General features: G+C 49.9%; 1 protein-coding gene across 1 annotated transcript; it reads left to right on the top strand.

The window, feature by feature from the left end:
* Positions 1–100: 100 nt before the first annotated feature.
* On the top strand, positions 101–11,218 carry LOC123362665 (protein THEM6-like). Its single transcript, XM_045003085.1, has 2 exons — positions 101–702; positions 8,853–11,218. Exons 1-2 carry the CDS (start codon positions 199–201, stop codon positions 8,964–8,966), a joined length of 618 nt encoding a protein of 205 aa, XP_044859020.1. The 5' UTR covers positions 101–198; the 3' UTR covers positions 8,967–11,218.
* Positions 11,219–15,050: the final 3,832 nt, after the last annotated feature.

Here is a 15,050-nt window from a genome sequence, read left to right as displayed (position 1 = left end):
GCAAAGGGGCGGCGCTGGGGGGCGGATTGAATGGGGCCTCGCGGAGCAGGAAGGGGAGGAAGCAGCCGCGGCTCGGCGCCGGAACAAAGGGCGGGGGCGGGCAGCTTCTCGGCCCCTCCCCTTCCCGGCTCCACGGATGCTGCCGGGAGGCGGGAGGCGGCGGCACCCGGGTACCCCCCCGCTCCCTTCGCTGCGGCGATGCTGCTGCTGCTGCTGGGCGCGGGGGCCGCGCTGTTCTGCCTGCTGGACGCCTGGTACCTGCTGCGCCTGCCCCTGGCCGTGCTGCACGCCCGGTGGCTGCAGCCCCGGCAGCGGGACGTGCTGCAGGAGCAGAGCTGGCCGGGCCTGGTGCTGCCCTCGGACCTGGACTGGCTGCTGCACATGAACAACGCCCGCTACCTGCGCGAGGCCGACCTGGCGCGCTGCGCCCACCTGGCGCGCTGCGGCCTCTTCGACGCCCTGCGCGCCCTGGGGGGCAGCCTGGTGCTGGCCGCCTCCTGCGCCCGCCACCGCCGCCCGCTGCGCCTCTTCGAGCGCTTCGCCGTGCGCACCCGCCTGCTGGGCTGGGACGCCCGCGCCTTCTACCTGGAGCAGCGGTTCGTGAGCCCCCGCCAGGGCTTCGTGTGCGCCCTGCTGCTCTGCCGCCTGCACGTGGTGGGCAGCAGCCCCGGGCGCCTGGTGCAGCACCTGGGCCAGAGACAGGTGAGGCCGCGCCTGGCCCTCGGGGGCAGGATAAACGGGCTGGGGGGGGTGAACAGCGCCCCGGGGAATCGGGCACCGCGGGCGGCACAACCCCCCCGGGAACGATGATGGCCAGAGAGCAGCTCCGGCCAAGAATTAGGATAAGTAGGAGCATTGCCAGTGGTTATTCCCCGCTATTCAGCACCGGGGAGGCCACATCTAGAGTATTGTGGCCAGTTTGGGGCCCCCCTATTGCAGCAAGGATGTGGACAAACTGGAAATAGTCCAGCGGAGGGCAACGAAAATGACCAGGGGGCTGGGGCCGGGGCCAGCTCCAGGCACCAGTGCAGGAAGCAGGTGCTTGGGGTGGCCCATGGAAGGGGGCAGCACTTCTGGGTCCTCAGCGGCAATTCGGCCGCGGGTCCCTCAGTCCCTCTCGGAGGGAAGGACCAGCTGCCAAACTGCTGCCGAAGAAAGAAGCGGCGCGGTAGAGCTGCCGCCGAAGTGCCACCAATCGCGGCTTTATCTTTTTATTTTTCTTCGCCGCTTGAGGAGGCAAAAAAGCTGGAGCCGGCCCTGGCTGGGGCACATGACTTATGAGGAGAGGCTGAAGGAACTGGGGTTATTTAGTCTGCAGAAGAGAAGAGTGAGGGGGGTTTTGATAGCAGCCTTCAATTACCTGAAGGAGGGTTCCAAAGAGGATGGAGCTCTGCTGTTGTCAGTGGTGGCAGGTGACAAAACAAGGATCAGTGGTCTCAAGTTGCAGTGGGGGAGGTTTAGATTGGATATTAGGAAACACTATTTCACTAGGAGGGTGGTGAAGCACTGGAATGGGTTACCTAGTGTCACGGCTGAGGATGTTAGGGAGATTTCCAAACCTGAGCCGGCTTTTGTAGGTGACAAATCTGAGGAACTGTCACAGATTGAAGTGTCACTAGAGGAGGTTTTGGAATTAATTGATAAACTCAACATTAACAAGTCACCGGGACCAGATGGCATTCACCCAAGAGTTCTGAAAGAACTCAGATGTAAAGTTGCAGAACTATTAACTAAGGTTTGTAACCTGTCCTTTAAATCGGCTTCGGTACCCAATGACTGGAAGTTAGCTAATGTAACACCAATATTTAAAAAGGGCTCTAGAGGTGATCCCAGCAATTACAGACCAGTAAGTCTAATGTCAGTACCGGGCAAATTAGTCGAAACAATAGTTAAGAATAAAATTGTCAGACACATAGAAAAACATAAACTGTTGAGCAATAGTCAACATGGTTTCTGTAAAGGGAAATCATGTTTTACTAATCTATTAGAGTTCTTTGAAGGGGTCAACAAAGATGTGGACAAGGGGGATCCAGTGGACATAGTGTACTTAGATTTCCAGAAAGCCTTTGACAAGGTCCCTCACTAAAGGCTTTTACGTAAATTAAGCTGTCATGGGATAAAAGGGAAGGTCCTTTCATGGATTGAGAACTGGTTAAAAGACAGGGAACAAAGGGTAGGAATTAATGGTAAATTCTCAGAATGGAAAAGGGTAACTAGTGGTGTTCCCCAAGGGTCAGTCCGAGGACCAGTCCTATTCAATTTATTCATAAATGATCTGGAGAAAGGGGTAAACAGTGAGGTGTCAAAGTTTGCAGATGATACTAAACTGCTCAAGATAGTTAAGACCAAAGCAGACTGTGAAGAACTTCAAAAAGATCTCACAAAACTAAGTGATTGGGCAACAAAATGGCAAATGACATTTAATGTGGATAAATGTAAAGTAATGCACATTGAAAGAAATAACCCCAACTATACATACAATATGATGGGGGCTAATTTAGCTACAACGAGTCAGGAAAAAGATCTTGGAGTCATCATGGATAGTTCTCTGAAGATGTCCACACAGTGTGCAGAGGCGGTCAAAAAAGCAAACAGGATGTTAGGAATCATTAAAAAGGGGATAGAGAATAAGACTGAGACTGTATTATTGCTCTTATATAAATCCATGATACGCCCACATCTCGAATACTGTGTACAGATGTGGTCTCCTCACCTCAAAAAAGATATTCTAGCACTAGAAAAGGTTCAGAAAAGGGCAACTAAAATGATTAGGGGTTTGGAGAGGGTCCCATATGAGGAAAGATTAAAGAGGTTAGGACTCTTCAGCGTGGAAAAGAGGAGACTAAGGGGGGATATGATAGAGGTATATAAAATCATGAGTGATGTGAAGAAAGTGGATAAGGAAGAGTTATTTACTTATTCCCATAATACAAGAACTAGGGGTCACCAAATGAAATTAATAGGCAGCAGGTTTAAAACAAATAAAAGGAAGTTCTTCACGCAGTGCACAATCGACTTGTGGAACTCCTTACATGAGGACGTTGTGAAGGCTAGGACTATAACAGCGTTTAAAAGAGAACTGGGTAAATTCATGGTGATTAAGTCCATAAAAGGCTATTAGCCAGGATGGGTAAGGAATGGTGTCCCTAGCCTTTGTTTGTCAGAGGATGGAGATGGATGGCAGGAGAGAGATCACTTGATCATTGCCTGCTAGGTTCACTCCCTCTGGGGCACCTGACATTGGCCACTGTCGGTAGACAGGATACTGGGCTAGATGGTCCTTTGGTCTGACCCCGTTCTTATGTGGTGGAATCTCCCTCCTTAGAGATTTTTAAGGCCCGGCTTGACAAAGCCCTGGCTGGGATGATTTAGTTGGGGTTGTTCCTGCTTTGAGCAGGGGGTTGGACTAGATGACCTCCTGAGGTCCCTTCCAACCCTAATCTTCTATGATTCTATTCTTAGAAAAGGCAGGCACAGTGACACAGCAAGGAAAAGCCCCTTCTGCCCCAGGGGCACCTGTTCCACACACACATCCCTGCAGCGAACACCCCCCTCCCCCGGAATAGTACATTGGCTATGGGAAAGGGTGCAGCCAGCACGAGGCCCCCCCAGGCCCAGTGGTACCACAGTCTGACAGGGCAGACACCAAGCAATGTGTCTACACTCAGAGTACGGGCGTCCTGGGCAAGGTTCCACTCTGGCGCTGAGTCTTGGTGCTCCTGGCCCTTTTTGGTGCCCGTGGACTTCCCCCAACAAACCCTCCTGGTGCCCCCTTCGGCCGCTCTCTGCAAACCCACATGGAGCCCCCACCGCCCCACTTAGCCGGCCACAGCCTCCCTCCTTATTCCCAATGCAAGGTCACAAACCCCAGAGCTCTGGGCAACAGTGATACTGGGTCCGGCTCCAGTTTGTTTCCTCCCTGGCACGGTGCTCGTCCTGGCTCCACCTCCTCTGTCCCTCCCAAGCTGGTTTTCAGCTGCTTCACTATGTGAGGGTCTGCTTGCTGTAGCCCTCATCATTGGAGCTACAATCACACACACCCTGTCCTCTCCCTCTCCACACCCCTGGAACAGCCAGCCTTTCCTCTGCCTCAGGACAAGGTTTTAAAGGGGTCAGGCTCTCCAAACCCCAGGGAGGTGCCATTATTTATTATTTGTGTTGTAGTGGCACCTCAGACTCCTAGTTGTGTACCGGGACCCCTTCCGCTAGGCGCCGCACAAACAACACAAAGGCAGCCCCAGTTGCAATGAGTCTGCAATCCACTCATGGCCCGTTGGTTCAGAAAAGCCTGTTAAAAATAATCCTCCCCTGTAGAAATAATGCCCATGATCTGTAGCCCTTGTGTATTTTGCTTCTGCAGGATGTTGACGGCCAGTCCCTAGCACTGCTGCGTTATCAATTGGAACCTCCTTCCTTGGGTTTCATTATTCCCAGCTATGATCACATGGTATCTGAGATTGATTACAGTCTGGTAGGTGCTCATGGAGCTTTAGAGACCCAGGGCAATGCCCCAGAGGGCATGCAGTGTAAAGGCCCCGTCTTGCCAAGCTGTTATTCAGATGAGCAGGTGTGTCCATCTGCTCTCCAGTCAGACCGGTGTGAATCATGTCACCTTGAGACGATCATTGTCTCTCGCATGCTTACCGATTGGGTACAAAACGTGCCTTCCAGTATGACCGGTCGGTAGCCTGTGACGGGTTGGATCACTGATTTCCTCAGATCACCCCATCTTGAGGCTTGCCCTTCCCCACAGGGGAATGAGCAGGGGGTCATCCTCCCATTCTCATAGCTGGGGATATTGGGTGGGAGTGGGAGAAGTGGAAAACTGCTGGATGCTCATGGCCATCTGTGCTGGAACCTTGTGTCTCTACCTGTGTGCCAGGGACCACTCCAGTGGAGCTGCGGTGTTGACTTAACCTCGTCTTCCCCCCAGGCCCTTGTCCTCCTCTCCCGAAGGCTCCCACCGTGCTCCTAAGGAACAGCTAATGTAGCTTCAGGAGTCATTACCTTCCCTTGGGGCTGGGGGGATGGGCTGCTGTCCTTCCCCATCTCCACTGGGGCCCAGCCGCTTCCACACACGTGTCTACTTCTCCCTTTCCCCTGCATAGGAAGGGCCGCCTGTGCCGCCAGAGGACTTTCTCCACGGGTCCGTCTCAAGGAACGAATGCCCATAAGCTGGGGAAGAGATCAGAATGGCAAGAGGCTACTGCAGTGTCCCAACCATGAGGGAGCAATTATCCCTTAGAGTACCAGGGAAAGGTGGGGAGGGGTAACTCCGTGGTTTGAGCATTGGCCTGTTAACCCCAGGGTTGTGAGTTCAATCCTTAAGGGGGCCATTTAGGGATCAGGGGCAAAAATGTGTTAGTGACAGTACTTGGTCCTCCTGTGCAGTAAGGGGACTCAACTCAAAGACCCTTAAAGGTCCCTTCCAGCTCTATGAGATAAGTATATCTCCATATAATAAAAAACATACAATAAAGGTGTCACTCAGGGAGGCCAGGCCACACCCCCAGACAGAGCCCCCCCCCAATTCCATGAGCATTCATGGTCTACCATACACTTTTTATACCCAAATGTGGCCCTCAGGCCAAAAAGTTTGCCCACCCCTGTGCTATGGCATCACCTTTTCCAGGGCTTAGTGCTGCTTTCCAACACTGCGCATGAACAATGCCCGCTACCGACACAAGGCCAACATAGACTCATTCGTGTCCCGCTGCAGGATGTTCCAACCCCTCAGCCCCTTACAGGGCAGCACCGTGCTGAGTGCCTCCTGCTCCCTTCCTCGCCACCCCATGCTCCTCCTTAAGCACTTTGCCGTACGCACCCACCTGCTGGACTGGGACGCCTATGCCTTCTCCCTGGAGCAGCACTTTGTCAGCGCCCACCACGGCTTTGTCTGCGTCATGCTCTCTGCTCACACCATGTGATTAGCAGCACCCCTGCCAGGAGAAGGTAAAGCCAGGTACATCCGGGGGGTCTTGAAAGCCAGCAAGGTGCAGTGTGGTCATAGGGCTAATCCGTCAAAAGAAGACAGGAAATATCTGGGCACCAAAGCATGGTATGAGTAATACAGCAGCCAGGATAGCCAGTCAGCTACAGCTGCAAGCATGGAGGGAAGCTGGCACAATGGGTTGCATGCTTACCTGGGACTAAGGAAACCTGGGCTCAAGTCCCTGCTCTGGCATGGGCTCCTTGTGTCACTCAGTCTCTCTGTGTCTCAGTTCCCCATCTGTACAATGGGGATATTAGCACTGTCCTACCTCACAGGTGTAAGGGGAAGGGAAATATATTAAAGGTTGTAAGAAGCTCAGATACCATGTTAACAGGGGGGCTGTTGACTGCTCTTGGGGCATTCTCTCTGGGGGTCTGAACTGATCCCTTACAATTAGACTAGTGCATAGTCTCAATTTAGGTTGCCTTCATCAGCCCTCAAACTCTAGCATTTGCAGTCTTCTTCTGTCTCTTTGTCAGTTTCTTAGAGGCAGCCTGGATTGGGCTGTTGCAGGTCTTTTCCTCTCTGTTCTCCCTCCTTTAGAGCTGGGCTTGTTTCTTTAGGGATCGCAGCTGTGGGTGCCTGCCTCCTGGACCGGCTGTTCTGGCAGCTGGGCGAGGATGTGTTCAGTCTGATTGCCTGGGAGCAGGGAAAGCCTTCCCTGCCATTCTGCCTATGCTCAGTATGGGGTTTGTAAACCCCCTTGCAGGTCCAGATAAATACCTACGGTAGATGTATGGACAGTTAGTTAAGTGAGAATTGGGCCGTCTATAAATGCATACGGTGGGTCTGACTCGCTGCCCTATCGCCTTCAGTCAGTGATGGAAAAGTGGAGGAATGTAGTGATCAGCTGGGACTAGGGTGACCAGACAGCAAGTGTGAAAAATCGGGATGGGAGTGGGGGATAATAGGTACCTATGTAAGACAAAGCCCCAAATATCGGGACTGTTTCTATAAAATCAGGACATCTGATCACTCTGGCTGGGACCCATGTGTTCTGTATTGTGGTGGATTCTTTTTTAATGGTATATCAGTCCAGAAGTTTCTCCCGTGCTGCTGCGTGAAAGACCTGGGCAAACAACCGAGGGGACTGACTACCTGACTATATAGGGGAAGGAGTCGATCCTGTGCAAAGTGCTGCCCAGATTCACACAGTGAACAACAGAGAGAGAAGAATTTCTCACTGACGTCTCAGTTCCAGGAATCTTGGCTGTTGCTTTGCAACAAGAGTAGGGACATATTTACAGATGAGTGTGATTTTTTTTTTCTGTTTAGTTTTTTTCAATCTGACAACATTCCTGTTAAAGAAAAAATAAATTTCACCCTTACAGAAAATTGTAGAGGGTTTAGAGCAGGGGTCTCAAAATGGGGGTCGTGACCCCCTCAGGGGGGTCACAAGGTTATTACATGGGGGGGGTCACAACTGTTAGCCTCCACCCCCAAGCCCCACTTTGTCTCCAGCATTTATAATAGTGTTAAACACACAAAAAGTGTTTTTAATTTAAAAGGGGGGGGGTCACACTCATAAGTTTGCTATGTGAAGGGGGTCACCAGGACAAAAGTTTGAGAAACACTGGTTTAGAGAATACTCATCTTTCCTTAAAAATTTAAGGAATTGAAGCCAGTTTCACAGTGTTAATAGGCTACGGTTCTCCATAAAATCCTGTTGTTTTTTATGTGAATTTACGTATAAACTTATTCAGTTGCTGTAGAATCATATGGGTTTAATCCCTATTCAATTGCAAAGGACTTTTCTATAAGAGAAATGTTTCAGTTATTGCCTTTTTTGTGCTTTTAAAGGTAGATGAAGGGGATTTATTAGTAACGGGTTAATAGAAAAATGACATGAGCTTAGTATCACTCTGCTAGTGAGAGAAAAATCGTACCAGATCTTCAGCTGGTGTGAACGAGCATTGAAGTCAGTATTCACCAGCTGAAGATGTTGATAGCTCGGTGTGGTGCTGACAGAAACAACAGACCAAAACTGCCAAGCTTGGGTGTCCCAAGTCAGACCCTAGAATCTGAATTCAGCCCCTTGAACAGAAGTGAGCTGACTCTCCGTGGTGCTGGGTTTTTGTAGCTCCCCCTGACCATCAGTGGGAGCTGTCTGAGCTCAGCACCTCTGAAAACCAGACCCCTTCTACTTATGCTTTGAAAAATTCTGGCTCATAGCACCAGGCACCGGAGGCTACTGAACTCACTTCTGTCCATGGCACTGTGCCCAGAATGGACTATTGCAATAGGACTAAAGCCATGTGGTAGCTGCAGCTCCTACCATGTGCAGCAGCCTACACCCTGGCAAAGAAAGGCTGTGAAACGCTGCCCGTGTTTCTTGAGGCCCAGCAGCAGATGCAGGCTGAGAAGGGCTGGATTCCGGAGACGCTCACAGTAGGTGGAGCTGTGTAACCCAGAGAACACATCTGTATGTTGTAACTCGAGCTGCAATCACTGGTAAGGAGAGGAAAGCAGACCTAGCTTGGGAGTTGGAAAGTAAAGAAACACGAGCAGCAAGTAGAAAATAGGTAAGATTTTTAGCCCTGGAGTGTTCTTTTGTTAAAGAACTTATTTCAGTCTTACAGGGCGCAAAATCAGAGTGGTCTGGATATACTAGTCCTTGATACTTAGTCCTGCCATGAGTGCAGGGGACTGGACTAGATGACCTCTCGCGGTCCCTTCCAGTCCTATCATTCTATGATATCCAAAATCTTGAGGGAAACATAATGGACAGAAAGGGGAGTGGTGCATGTTGCTGAGCTGAGGCTGATTTTGGGATCCACTGAGTTATCTTGTATGTGACGCTGGCAGGGAATCTGTAAAACTTGGACCCTGAACCAATCTATCCTGCCTCTGTTTCCTCCAGGTGGACTCCCCCGAACTTCCAGAGGAGGTGCAGCATTGGATCAGCTACAACGAAGCCAGCAGCCAGAAGCTAAGAGCTGAAAGCGGCCTAGGAATCAATACCAAGGATGAGTAACCAGACATTGTTTTCCCCTGCCCGTCTTTCTCCAGACTGCAATAGACCTGTGCTCCAAACAGACCCAAGTGCTGTATTCTCATCAGCTTTCCTGCTCATGCCGCTGCGGATAAGAGACTGATCCAGATTGCCGTCAGCTTGCTAGACGAAAACGGCAAACGGCTGGCTAGGAAAGGACCCCCAGAAACCCCATTATGTTGGTTAAAGCCCTCTCTGATCTCAGTGGTACGCTGAGCTCTGTGGTGGCTAGGTAGCACCTAGAGCCCAGCACAGTGGGGAGTGGCACCTTTTGGTCTTTAGAAGGGAGTTTGCTTTCACTAAAAAATTTATTTCCAGAGACTGGTAACATCAGGAAAACAAAACTTTGGTACAGCCCAAACTGCAGGGGATCTGGGGCATCAGCACAGCTGACATCCTCCTCCTCCCCAGGAATTTGAAACATCCACCCCCACTGGCTGATGTGCTGATGCCTCCACTGTACCCACAATCCTTTGCAGTAGCCCTGCCTCCACACGCCTTCAGTCATTAACACTAGCACTATTTAAAAAACCCTGACCCCAGCCGCATATTCATTAATAACAACCCTATCCTAGGATTTGTCTGGAAGGAAATACATCAGTGCCATGGCAGGGAGGCTAACTTGGTGTTTGCTAGTAAATAAGGCATCACCACATACATATGTTGTCTCTATCTTTAGATAGAATGAATATGATCACCAGGGTTATTCCGAGCATATTTGGGAGAAGTAGGTTAGGACCAGGAGCCTCCTGTGTTCCCCTCATGGCTGTACCACTGAATTACTGTGTGACCAATCTCTCTGTGTCCTGGATTACTCAGCTGTGAAAGGGAGATGCTACCTCCCAGGGGTGGGGGTGAGAACTACTGTAATTCACTGATGTGCTTTGAAGAGGAAAAGTATCCCCTGGCCCTGCTTTTCTTATCTCTGTAGCTGCAAATGGGTTGTGCGGTGTCTTGAAATCCTGACCTACACGAAGTCCTAGGAGTGCTGGTTCAAGGTGCTAGCTGAGAGCTTTCCTGATGCCTTCTAATAGGTCGTAGTGTAGACAAAGCAGTGTATATGGCACATGTAAATATCTACACTAGACTATTAGAACGTGTCACGTCTTAGCTAACAACAGACCTTGAAATCCTAGTCGAGATGAAGCCTTTGAGTATCTGCACTTGGGAAAACCGGGACTGTAACACTCCACTGGGAGTGTAGTTGTAAACAGGATTCAGATCAGGGTTAGAGGACGCAGCGGTAAATACATTGGAGCCCATTCAGTGCTACAGTCTCCCTTTATTGGTACACACCATTGGAGGGGCAAGAAAAACACAAATGGTCCCAGTGTAGATATGACCCAGGTGTTGCAACCTGCATTAGAGCAGGGCTCAGGGAATTCAGGTCCCCTTTGCCCATGTAACCAAACAGGGCAATTTTCTTTGTGATTGTTGGATATTTGATTGTATTTATATTTGGAACCGTTCTCGTTATGTACTTTGTAAATGGAAGATTGCTGTATATTCCGTGAACATTTTCCTCTAATGAGCACTTTACACCAAGACTGTATTGAGGGAACATGTTTTGAAGTGGGGCTAACCTGTGAATTTGTGCATGTGCTCTGTAATCTAAATACCAGAGTCTCCTGCAGTGGTCTGAACCCAGACCGCGAGATAGCTGTGAATTGTCTCTGAATGTATATTTATTGCCGCTTCTAATGGTTTTCTTGACTTGCAACTACTACTTACTGGAACTGCTTAGCCACAGTATCTTAACATTTACTTGAAGACATCAAAGGATTCTAAATGAGATGAAATCCTGAGAGAAACTTTTTGTTTTTTAAAGGAATAAATGGATCCATTTGCACCGCAATCTAGCAAAGCTGTCAGGCATATGCTTAACTTTAAGCAGGTGGAGGCTACTCAGTGTCCTTACAATTAAGTATATGCTTAAGTACTTGGCTAGAACAAGGCTTTGGGGTATAAACATTAACCAGACACTGTCAGATGATGGGGAGAGAATCATATGAGTGTAGGACGGGAAGGGATCTCAATAGGTCATCTCCAGTCCCCTGCACACAAACCAGGACTAAGTAATAACCAGCCCCTCCCTGACAGGTGTTTGTCTGAGCTGCTCTTAAAAACCTCCAGTGATGGAGATCTCATCCCCTCCCTAGAGTTGGAGGAACTCCACCAGGCAGTGAAAAAAAAATCCAGTAAAGACAACTGGTGGCCACAGCAGACAGAATCTCACTTAGGGCTTGGCTACACTTGAGAGTTGCAGCGCTGGTGGAGGCTTTCTAGCGCTGCAACTTAGTAACTGTCCACACCTGCAAGGCACATCCAGTGCTGCAACTCCCTGGCTGCAGCGCTGGCTGAACACCTGGTCTGCTTGGGGTGTAGCGAGTGCAGTGCTGGTGATCCAGCGCTGCTCATCAAGTGTGGACACACACCAGCGCTGTTATTGGCCTCCAGGGTATTAGCAGATATCCCAGAATGCTTTTAACTAAATTACTCTCTTTGTTTTGTTATGCTGCCTCTCTTTGTTTTGTTGTGAACTCGGAGCTCTGGAGCTCCGGTGCTCCGGGAGCTGCTTATCTAAAAAACAAACACAGCTCCTGTTTGCTGTGATCAATCTGTACCTGACTGTGAACAATCAAATGAGATAACCCCTGTAAATGAGGCAGGCAGGGAGTGAGTGTTTGCTTGGCAGAGAAACAGCGGGAGTAGAGGGGAGAAAGGGAGTCCGTTGGATGCAGGCTGTTTGCAGTTAAGAGTAAGGGGTCGGGAACATTTTCTGATTTTGCAAGGCAGGAAGCTAACACAGTGTTGGCTCAAAAAATCCACTCTCTCTCTCTCCCCCGCTCCCTGTCACACTACACCCCACCCCACCCCCCTCTTTTGAAAAGCACGTTGCTGCCACTTGAACGCTGGGATAGCTGCCCATAATGCATCACTCCCAACAGCGCTGCAAATGTGGCCACACACCAGCGCTGTTCCTACACAGCTGGATGACCAGCGCTGTAAACTCCCAGCGCTGCAACTCTCAAGTGTAGCCAAGCCCTTAGTCTTTCCTGCAGTTGCACCTGACGGTGCCACATTTTAAATACAAAGAACCAAAACCCTAAGGAAGTAAGAGAGGGGAGTTGCTGCTGTTGTGACTCTGTGGAGGTGTCACACTGGTGGCAGATGCCAAGCTTGGAACGTACATAGGTAGGCGAGAACTTACCTTTGGGCTGGATCCTGCAAGTTGTTGGGAACTCTGGCCCCGATTCTGCAAAGCTTTAAGCACGTGCTTAGCTCGAGGCATGTGAGTGTCCCCATTGAGTCGTGTGAGAGGGACAAAGCACAGAATGCCAGCCCCCTACCACAGAGGGGGACCAACCTGAGAATGTATCTCTGCCTTTCCCCACTGCCGTGAGCCTGTCCCTGAAACCAAGCACTGCACGAGCCTGTTAGCAGCACAGCTAACAACTTCATAGATCACTGACAGCTCTGCCAACCTGAAGTATTCAGGAGCATGAGTCAGGCCCAAAGAGTGAGGATGCTCTTGGTTCACATTTCCGGGCTTTCCTTTACAATCATAAGGGTGAGAAACTTTTTTTTTTTTTAATGAAATCTGAGATTCGCATGTACTGAGCTGACCCAGAGAGCTGGGCCTTTGAGCATGAAACTGGATATTGCAAGACTTGCAATAAAGTATCAAGACTTGACAATGCTACATGTTTAACCAACTGTCCTTTTAATCCACCCAGCCTCACTCTGTGACCCTTTGTCATATGCAGAGGGAATTACCACCCCATCCCTTATTACTAATCACTGTCTGAAAGTCCCTTGTGTCGCACAGGTGTCATTCAGAAAGTCACGCACCTCCCTGCAGCAATACATATGGGAACAGACTGCGAATACCAGTGATGACTGAACCTGATGATACTGGGAACAAAAATTGCTCCCCATCATGTGTGGCAAAGCATCTTTTTCACCACGTCAGCCTCTGCCTTTCTTCTGCTTTTGGGACCACAGGGGCCTGGAGTAAATCAGTCCTACCCTGGAGGTTTTTAGTTCTTCTCTTTGGTTTATTTACAACATTGACAAGGCAGTCCTGAGTTGATCTCTTACGGAAGAAAACCCACAATGCAAAAGAAACATATTTCCTTGTGCCCACCAGAACGTTGGTGATGGGTTCCGGTCCCCAACTGTTCCCCAAACAGAAGTAAACTCAGTGTTTTCCTGAGAGGGAGGAGAACATCCCTCTACCTAGAAGAAACCTTTTCTCACTGCTGCAACTTATTTCTTCAACCTCCTCTTGCTCTCTTAGCAGAACAGGGGTTTTGAAAGGTCACTGGCAACCCCTTAACTGGAGTCAAGTGTCTCTAATTAACCCCTTTTCAGTTCATAGTAAAAAGGGCCTTCACTATACTAGCACTGAGAGACCTGTCTTCCTTCACCCTTATCCTGTCAGATCTGACTTTTGTCTCACATGCTTGTAGCTGTTTCTGCCACTTCACACTGACTCAACAGACATTCTAGGCTTCAGCATGACACGACAATCCCAGCATCGTATTATGGAAATTATTGTTGCTTAGTTTATGCAAGCAAAAAACTAAAGATTTACAGTGTGCTAGACACAATATTCATCTCCACTATTCACAGAAGCACTAGAATATCATGCATTTCTCAAGTATATGTGAGCTATTCTACACCACCCATTGTATTCTCTGCTGCTTTACATGCTGCTAAAATGGCTTAGGCCATTCTTTCCCTTTCCCACACCTGGCCCTAGAGGGGTCAAGTTTTGCACACCAACGTGTGTAATATTTCTTCCTAGGGAGAATGAGTCCCTGACCTCTCAGTCACGGTGCCCCAAGCAATAAGAGCAGCAAAGAGTCTTGTGGCACCTTATAGACTAACAGACGTTTGGGAGCATGAGCTTTCGTGGGTGAATACCCACTTCGTCGGATGCATGTAGTGGAAATTTCCAGGGGCAGGTATATATAAGCAAGCAAGAAGCAGGCTAGAGATAACGAGGTTAGTTCAATCAGGGAGGATGAGGCCCTGTTCTAGCAGCTGAGGTGTGAAAACCAAGGGAGGAGAAACTGGTTTTGTAGTTGGCAAGCCATTCACAGTCTTTGTTTAGTCCTGAGCTGATGTTTACCTGCGTCCCATGGGGTACCTCAACCAGTGCATCAAATGCCCCAGTAACAATTATATGGGTGAAATCAACCAGTGTGACCAACAGTTCCTTTGACCAACTGTGAGCCCCACCCCTTAAATTCCTTGGGAATTTTGAAAAGTCCCCTTCCTGTTTGCTCGGTGACGCGTGCAGTGGTCGCAGCGCATCTTTCCAAGTGGCCAGAATGAATCACATGGCAATGGCCTGGCACATGACAGCGCTCTGTGTTCCCAACGCTTTCTGGGCTGTGCCGGGTTGCAAAACAGAGTTTTCAGCGGGCAGGGCCTGCTGCATAAACACCGATTCCATGGTAGCCCGGGGTCAAGCACCTACCGAAAAGAAATAGGGGGTGCGCAGCACCTGGAGGGCTGGACTAATCTTTTGTGGGCCCTGGAGCCCAAACCGTGACCCTGCCCCCTGCTCCACCCGCCCTCCACCTCGAGGCCCCGCCCCTGCTCGGCCTCCTCCCCCTGACGCCCCGCCCACCGCTCGCCTGGCGGGAAGCCTGTGGTCTGCTGCCTCCCTATTTGATTACATTTGCTAGATGAACCTGCTGTAATGGGGCTTCTCCGCAGTGCAGCTTGTGGTTTCCTGTAGATCACTGACAATGCTCACTCTGCTACCCTGGCCCACCCAGGCCTGTGGTGGTAGGACTTCCCTGGTTGGCCTTTTCTCACCCTCTGTCCCCATGGAACAGAACCACAGCAGGCCTGCTGCTTGGGACTTCTCTGGCTATGAAGAGACCAGGAGCCTTTGCTCCTTAATGCTTATCCTATATGGGAATCCCATCAGATCTCTGATATTTGGGAATCAGTATTATGTCCACACCACAATGGACAGGAGGACCCACATCCACTCCAGCAGAGGGTGGAATTTGGATCTTAGTTAGAAAGTGACTATACAAATGCAAG

The sequence above is a fragment of the Mauremys mutica genome, chromosome 2, assembly GCF_020497125.1.
Source record: "Mauremys mutica isolate MM-2020 ecotype Southern chromosome 2, ASM2049712v1, whole genome shotgun sequence".
NCBI classification, from domain to species: Eukaryota; Metazoa; Chordata; order Testudines; family Geoemydidae; genus Mauremys; species Mauremys mutica.
Note: the sequence above shows the minus strand (reverse complement) of the source record. Positions and strands in the feature narration are given on the sequence as shown.

What these genes read in the sequence shown, in the direction of transcription:
- LOC123362665 (XM_045003085.1), top strand. Translation starts at nt 199, where the DNA reads ATGCTGCTGCTGCTGCTGGGCGCGGGGGCCGCGCTGTTCTGCCTGCTG. An exon ending in AGCACCTGGGCCAGAGACAG is followed by an intron (nt 703 to 8,852) that starts GTGAGGCCGCGC and finishes TGTTTCCTCCAG; the next exon opens with GTGGACTCCCCCGAACTTCC.